Raw genomic sequence first — 8,463 nt, forward strand, 5'->3', positions numbered from 1 at the left:
CATAATTTACCTTTGTATTCTTGTAGTTCTTTGACAGTTCAAGGTTGACGTGGATCATTGACCGAGGGTGGGGTATCGCTTGGAGAGGCGTTGCTTTAACCTATTGAAAGAGTGATCGAGCGTGGGGTATTTCTTGGAAAGGCATTGCTCTAGCCTACTTAAGGGGTGTCTCAGCATGGGGTATCGCTTGTAAAAGGTTTTTCCCACCTAGAAGGGAACGGCATAGTGAAATCCTTTGGTGGTATTGGCCAAAGGCGAAGACGCAAGCTCGGGATAAGCCAAACCTCATAAAAAATGTGATGTCACTCTCTCTTTCCCTTACCCTTTAAATTTCAGCATACTTATAAAATGCGTGGATGTTTTAAATTTCATGATCATAAATACGACATAGTTTGGAAATTAAATAAACTGAAGTTTAATTTATTTTTGGGAATTTGCGAAAATTGAAAGGAAGTATGTTAGTTGACCAATACAAATTGTGAAAACCGTAAGGGAGTACGTTGATTGGTTCAACACCCAAGACTTATTAACTAAAAATTTATTTAAGGTCCAAGTTCTTAGAAAGAGTGTTGAATTTCATATTGTGCTTCACATTGAAAAATCAAATCCATCAATACAAGGCTTGAATCTATCAATACACGGGGCTACATACAAAAAGCTGAATATTATATTGAGTGGTTGAATACTTTAAAGTTGATTGATTTGTTGAATGTTTGTTTAAGTTTTGGTTTACTTGTGTGGTGTTAAGTATTGATTAACTAAGCTTTGCAGGGAATTTGATTAATTAATAAGAGGTCGAAGAATTCATAAAAGAATTAAAAGAAAATTTTAATTACCCCCTCTTGGGACAACTCCTTAGCTTTCAATTGGTATTAGAGAGGGGCTATAACAAATCCTAACAAGTAGTTATATAAAGATCTAGATGGCACACCTAGGAGTAGCTCCCTTTGGAGAGGGTCAATCCTCAACTAGGCCACCCATCTTTTGTGGTTTAAATTATACATTTTGGAAACAAAGGGTGAGAATTTGTATTCAAACCATGGATTGGAAAGCATAGAAGGTTGTCACACATGGTGACTACATTCCTACAAAAACCATAGATGGCAAAGAAATTCCTAAAGAAGAAAAGGACTTAACCGACATTGATTACAAGATGATGCAAGTAAACTCTAGTGCCATGAACGCACTATATTGTGCCTTAGATGTCAATGAATTTAACAGGGTCATGGCTTGCAAATCAACCAAAGAAATATGGGATAAATTAGAAGTAACCTATGAAGGAACCATTGATGTTAGAGATAGCAGAATAGACAAGCTCACAAGTGAGTATGAGGCTTTCAAAATGAACCCGAATGAAACCATCACTAATATGTACACTAGGTTCACACACATAATAAACTCCCTAAATGCCTTAGGAAAAACATACTCCACTTATGAGATGATCTGGAAAATCCTTAGAGGACTTCCTCCAATATGGGAACCAAAAGTCACAGCTATAATGGAAGGAAGAAATATTAAAAATACATCCCTAGATGAACTCATAGGATCCCTTCTCACCTATGAGATGGCCATGAATGAAAGAAGTGGTAAATCTAAAGTTCAAGAATCTATAGCCTTTAAAACATCAAAAGAAAACTCTAGTGATGAAGATGAAGAAGATGAACTAGCCTTCATATCCAAGAAACTTGCAAGAATACTAAGAAGGAAGAATAAATTCAAAAGAAAAATCCAAAACTCAAGTTCAGATGAGGAAGAAACTAAGAAGAAAGAAACAAAGAAAGAACTACCTACATGTAATAATTGCAAGAAAGTTGGACACCTAAAACCGGATTGTCCAAAACTTAAGAAATATTCTAAAAAGAAAAAGAAAAAGGCAATGAAAGCCACTACTTGGGACAATATAAGTATAAGTAGTTCCAATAACAAATCAAGTGACTAAGAGGTTGCTTATACTTGCTATATGGCATGGGACGATGAGGAAAGCTCCTCATCCAAATCTTTTAATAGTTCTTGTAGTGATTTGCTATGGGCAGAACCAGAATAAAGCAGGGAGGAAGTCTGGGGTGGCCCTTCGAAATTCGAAACGGCAGTGCTATAGGGGGGAGACCGATATAACTCTTCGTAATCTAGGAAGTGAGGCTGAATGAAGAAAACTCTGGAGTCCACAGGAGGTGAATCATATTGAATGGAAGCTTGCATTTGTGCATGCACGTGTGAGCGGAGGATAACAGGGGCTGGGCACTAGGCCAAAGCCCATTTGAGTCATTGTACTAGTTAGTTTCTTTATTGTTACTTTTGTTACAGGTTGTTAGGTATTAAGGGGGTGACCGGCGGGAAGAGGGGGATCAGAAAATTGGGAATCTATTTGTTTCTTTGTTTCTTTAGAGAGTGGTTCTCTCGAACCAGCCAACCTGTAACTTCATTTCCATTTTTATTACATTCCGTAAATCTCCATTCAATCATTCATTCCATTTTCTTATTGAAATTCATCCAATCACATAGCTCACACTAGAAGATTCATTACAATTGGTATCAGAGCCAAACTCCTACCATCATGGGAGAGGGAACTCACATGAACGAGATGTTTGAGTCCATCGCTACCCTAAAGAGATCATAAGAAGAGCATCAGAAAGGTAAGCAGGCGATGCAAATCACTCAAGCAGAACAGAAAAAGCTACTCATCACTGTGACTCAACAGTTGAAAGTTCTTTTTGAGAGTATGAAATTGCTTATCAAGCAGGAGATCAACCAGCCCTTTAGTCTCCCCACCAACAATTTCAACAACAACACCATGCTCGATAGCGATCATAGACTAATGGTGTCCTCAGAGCTCATCTCTACCATTCACCTAATCATCATCAACGACGTAGCTTTACTTGCCTGCACTCAGAATCTGGGAGCACCAAGCTCGTCGGATCCGGTCAAGGCATCTACTAATCAACAACTGGTCACTGGAACCAGCGCTCTTGATGCAAAGATTCTGATGAAAGGCGAGGTGGTCAACAAGGAGGTGGTTGATGAGATGGACGGTGACGATCAGTGCAAGATCGTGGAGCTCAACGCTATAGAGTTGCTTGGCGAGCACATCCACTTATGCGGGATTTGCGGAAAGGGGTTTATGTAGGACACCAGTCTGAGAGTGCACATGCACGCACATCGAAATGCTACACATTCTTCAGGTAGGAAAACCCAAGTTTAATGATAATTGCCTACTGAATTTTCATTATGACCTTATTTCTCGTCCTCGAACAACGCTGCAGAAAATTAAGCCTTACAACAAAGATTTATGCCTTCAAGCAAACTACAAATTTGTTGTGTTCGACCCTGGAGACTATACACTTATATCGATGGATCCAGATAATATGTTGCAGTGGGAGGATATTATGTGTGTAAAAGTATTCAAAGACGCATCCCATACAGTGTCTAATCTGCTTGAAATATCCTTTGTGTCCCCAGATAACCTCATGTGAGCTTATTTTTTGTTTTCCATGCATTCTACAGTACTTGTTCATGGGTCTGGAGGATCATAGAGATAATGTCCACTTCCTGAAGGAAGTAGAGGATGCTCAGAGGATCTACAGGACTATGATCAATTTTTTTGAAAGAGCAAACCTTCCTAATGTAACTGAAGAAAATAGGAAAAGAATTCTGTGTTTCATAATTTTTGGTGGTGGTCCAATAAGTATGGAGTTTGCAATAGGGCTTCATGGCTTTGTAAATAAAGATCTAGCTGAGTTGTATCCTACGCTTAAGGATCTTGTGAAAATAACACTTCTTGAAGTAGGCGACCATATCTTGAACATATTTGACAAAAGAATCATTGCTTTTGTTGAAGAAAAATTTCAGAGAGATCATATCCATTTGAAAACAAGGTCCCTGGTGGTGGAAGTCATTGACAAAGAAATTTCTACTAAAGAAAGAGGAACTGGTGAAACTTTATCCGTACCATATGCAATGGTAGTCTGGTTAACTAGCATCGGGACTCGCCCAATCATAATGGATTTCTTGAAGCAACATGGCCAGACTGATAGGCGTGCTTTAGCAACTGATGAATGGCTGAGAGTGGAAGGCTGTGTAAACACATATGCCCTAGGTGATTATGCCATGATAAATCAACGCAAATTTATGTAAGATATTTGGGCTATATTTAGGAAGGTAGATGAGAACAACTGTAGTAGTCTAAATTTAAAGGAATTTAAAAATGTCATGAATGACATTTGTGAAAGATACCCTCAAGTGGAGATCTATCTGAAGAAAAAGCAGTTAAAAAATATTGATGGTTTACTAAAGAGTGCTCATGAGAATCTCGAGAAACAGTGGATTGATATTGAAAGGTTCAAAGCGAACACAGAAACACCCCCTGAATCTGCTAATACTCTCTCTGAAAATGATGTCCATTGTTTTACTAGCTTACTTGGAGTTGATGATACTGATGATCAAACAATTAAAGATGAAAAAGGTGTGTTTGCTGGATATGAGAGCAGAATAGGGGCTATAAAGGGACATAGAAAAATGAACTCAACAATGGCCCCTAAATGTGCAAGTTGTTCAGCTAAACCGCAACCTATGGATGACGGAAGGGACGATTCTATGAACTTAAAAAAAGAAAATGAGTCAATTTATGTGGATCGAGTTTGTGATTGTAGTAGAGTTGGTAATGATATGATCATCATAACTTATATAAGCGACACCCATTCCAATATGCAAAAGCTTGGGGATGAAGAGATTTATGAAGGCATAAATGATCTAGAAATCAATGGCAACAAGAAAGTACAAAAAGATTGTGTTAGTGTTGTTGGTGATCGTGCTGTGCAATTGGATTTGATTGGTAGTGTCCATGGGTTGAATGTTGTAGAGAGCTACTCCAATAATGTGAGTGACCAAGATAAATGTGACAAAACATATGGTGCTCTTCTAAGTTGTTATGTCAAGGAAGGCCTTGTTGATAAATCACTCGCTCATGTGCAAAAGATGAAGGAGAATGGATTCTCTGCTAATAATATTAGCGACAGAATTTGCATTAATTCATATGAGGCAAGATCTGATATTGAAAATGTGGAGAAGCTTCTAGAAGAAATGGGGAGTGAACCTCACATCTCTATGGGCTGGAGCACTTACGCCATGGTGGTCAATTTCTACATTAAAGCAAGTATCAATGTGAAAGCAATTGCAGTCTTGAAGCAAGCTGAGGAGAAGATGGATAAAGATGCCCTTGGATATAATAATTTGATTTCACTCTATGCAAGTCTTGGGAATAAGTCAGAGGTAATGCGATTATGGGGTCTTGAAAAAGCTGCTCTGAAGAAACAAATAAACAGAGACTATATGACTATTACGAGCTCATTGGTGAAACTTGGTGAACTTGAAGAAATTGAGGAATTGCTTGAGGAGAAAGAGTCATCTTGCCACTTATATGATTTCCGAATGCCAAATATACTCCTTATTGAGTATTCTAGGAAGGGACTAGTTGAAAAATCTAAAGCAAAGCGTAAAGAAATAGTTGATAAAGAAATAGTTTATTACATTCAATAAATCTCCATTCAATCATTCATTCCATTTTCTTATTGAAATTCATCCAATCATATAGCTCACACTAGCAGATTCATTAAATGATTCATCTAATGATTCCGATGATGAAAGTATGTCTTCTTATGAAGAATTTCAAAATGATTTATTCAAGGTTCATAAGATCTTAGTTAATGTGACTAAACGATACACATCATTGAAAAACAAAAGTGAAGGTGTAATGAAAGAGTTAGAATCTTTAAAACTTGCCGAAACAGAAAAGGATTCAAAAATCAATAAACTAGAAAGCAAGAATGAAAAGGTGATAAAAGAACTAGAAGTTCTATAGTCCAAAACTTCCATGGAAAATGAAAAAGACATATTTTTGAATTAGAAAAAAAAAAATCAGCAAGATGTCTCTAGACCAAGTAAAACTACAAGAAAATGCAAAAAATATACAAAATTCAGAAATCTATTATCTTAAAAGACAAATTGAAGATCAAGCTAAAATAATTTGTAACTTCACATGAGGAAAAGAGAACTTTAATAAAATGATAGGTGCACAAAGAATGTCGTTAAATAAAGAGGGCATAAGGTTCAATGGAGGCGAAAATATAAGGAAAAAGAACCTCTATATGGGGTACTTTGCAAAAGCCTCCAAAAACTATGCTCGCACCTCTTCAAATGCTTACACTCACACCACATGCTTTTTATGTAAGAAGAAGGGTCATATAAAGTTTGAATGTCCATTAAAGAGAAAGGGTGTGAAAACTAAACAAATTTGGAAAGTAAAAGAAACATCCTTTGTTAAACCATCCGGACCCAAGAAAGTATGGGTACCAAGATAAATGACTAGTTCACAAACTAAGGACTAACTCCTTCACTTTCAATTCAATTCAATACAAGGATATTGAACTAGATGAAATAAAAAAATCTCAAAGAAGAGTTTCCGAGATTATTAAAACTTATCATATTGAAACAAATAAAATAATATTGTTGGCCAAAATCATATGATGAATCATACAAGGCTTAACTTAGAAAGTATTAATGATTTGGAAAGCAATATGAATTTTGGGTGTTCATAAGAAATCAAAAGAAAAGAAAATCTGAAGCATGTTGAACTTATTACATGAGTATTTTGAAATAAGAAGAGAGCTTGATTTGATACACAGTAGAAAGGTTATGGAAAAAAACATATTTTAAAAGAAAGCAAAGGTTAGCTGACTGACCATAATCTCAGTCGACTGACTGAACAAAACTTTAAAAAGAAAGCAAAGGTCAGCCGACTAGCTATAAGTCCAGTTAGCTGACTGGAGGAAACAAGTTTTAACATATTTTAAATTTAACATGAGAGATATTTAAGAATAAGAGATATTTGAGCAACATGAGAACAATTTAAGCAAAAATATAGCACAATGCACAAATGATAATAATATGCTCCATGCTTATATGATATGTTGTTATACAGCTTATATGATATGTTGTTATACTTACATGCTAAAATGCTGACATATATGATATCTTGATATTGCCAAATAAATAACTCATATTAATGATTTATGGCTTACTATATTGCAAATTTGAGCATGATTATGAAGCATGAATCTTGGTATGATATATGAATATGAGATTAATTCATAATGAATTACATTATATATATCTTGCATGATTGACTAATGGATAAACATATCATGATTAAAATATAAGCTGGCTTATGGACCTTGGTATTGCAATCTAAATGAGAAATTTGTTTTTGTCCTTAGTACCTTAGCATAAGAATTCTTCCAATTTAATTATTTTGTTAAATATAAAAAGAAGGGAGAAAGAGTTGAATTAAAAAAATTGGTATAAGCAGTACATGATATGATATTAGTATTGGTATCTATGAAATATATTGGTATACATGAGTATGATAATTGATACTTGAGCAAGACAGCACATTTGTATCCATAAGAATGTTTTGATATTGATATGATAATTGGTATTATTCTTGATATTGATATCCTTGAGCACTTACATAGAATAAATTAATATTTGAAACATGGCATGATAAATTTAAAGCTCAATTGGTATAATAATTTAAAAACACAATTGGTATCTTTCTGAATACATAAGTTTACAAATTCATGAATGGAAGTATGAATTTATTGAATATAAAATACTTCATTCAGGGGGAGTTAGACTTGATATCACGATTTATGTTCATTGAAAAATCATTCGAAATTTTTGTTTTAAGCCTTCACAAGATCTATACTTTTGTTTATGGTTGCTCATTGCCTTAGTATTTATATGTTTTTCTTGATATCCTACTCTTTTTTATTGATGTCAAAAGGGGGAGAAGTTTTGGGCAAAAATTGAACATGATATTGCATACCTGAGCATGAATACTGGCTCAACTATGAAAGTATTTGATCTTGAATGATGCTTATTAATACATGAGCATGATAGTAAATGAGTTTTTAAAATTGATCTTGATAATGTTAAGTTTCTTAAGATGATGCTTATTGTAAGGGGGAGGCTTTTTTTAAGGCTCACTCAAATTTTTGCTCCTTATTTTTCATCATCAAAAAGGGAGAGATTGTTGGCCTAACAAGACTTAATATCTTGTTTTGATGACAATAAAAAAGAGGAACTTAACATATTTGGTTAAGTGATGACATTTCAGGACTCAACTATGAGAAAGTAAGGTCAAGTGTTCACAAGGATCCATTGAAAGCTTGAAATCCAAAGAAATATGATCAAAAGAAGCTTAAAGGCATGGATTCGAAGATAATATATTAAAGCTTGAAGATTATAAGAGCATGGATATTAAAAAGAAAGCTCAAAGTATATTAAAGTTTGAAGACAAAGCAAGCATGAAGACTTAAGTGTTTAGAATGTCAAAGTCTTAAGAAGTTTTTATATAAGTACTTCATGTTTAAATATCTTATGAAATACTTTGAAACTCTTTAGGATACA

General features: G+C 34.9%; 1 protein-coding gene across 1 annotated transcript; it reads left to right on the forward strand.

Annotated features, from left to right (window-relative positions):
* The first annotated feature begins 3,161 nt into the window (after window positions 1-3,161).
* Window positions 3,162-4,131, forward strand: LOC131148146 (external alternative NAD(P)H-ubiquinone oxidoreductase B3, mitochondrial-like). Its single transcript, XM_058097883.1, has 2 exons — window positions 3,162-3,395; window positions 3,502-4,131. The coding sequence occupies exons 1-2, from the start codon at window positions 3,162-3,164 to the stop codon at window positions 4,129-4,131; spliced, it is 864 nt and encodes a 287-aa protein (XP_057953866.1).
* The last annotated feature ends 4,332 nt before the right edge of the window (window positions 4,132-8,463 follow it).

Source organism: Malania oleifera, chromosome 2 (genome assembly GCF_029873635.1).
Source record: "Malania oleifera isolate guangnan ecotype guangnan chromosome 2, ASM2987363v1, whole genome shotgun sequence".
Lineage (NCBI taxonomy): Eukaryota > Viridiplantae > Streptophyta > Magnoliopsida > Santalales > Ximeniaceae > Malania > Malania oleifera.

Coding starts and splice junctions, on each gene's coding strand:
- LOC131148146 (XM_058097883.1), top strand. CDS start 3,162: ATGCTACACATTCTTCAGGTAGGAAAACCCAAGTTTAATGATAATTGC. Junction 3,396..3,501: donor AGGATATTATGTGTGTAAAA/GTATTCAAAGAC, acceptor TGCATTCTACAG/TACTTGTTCATGGGTCTGGA.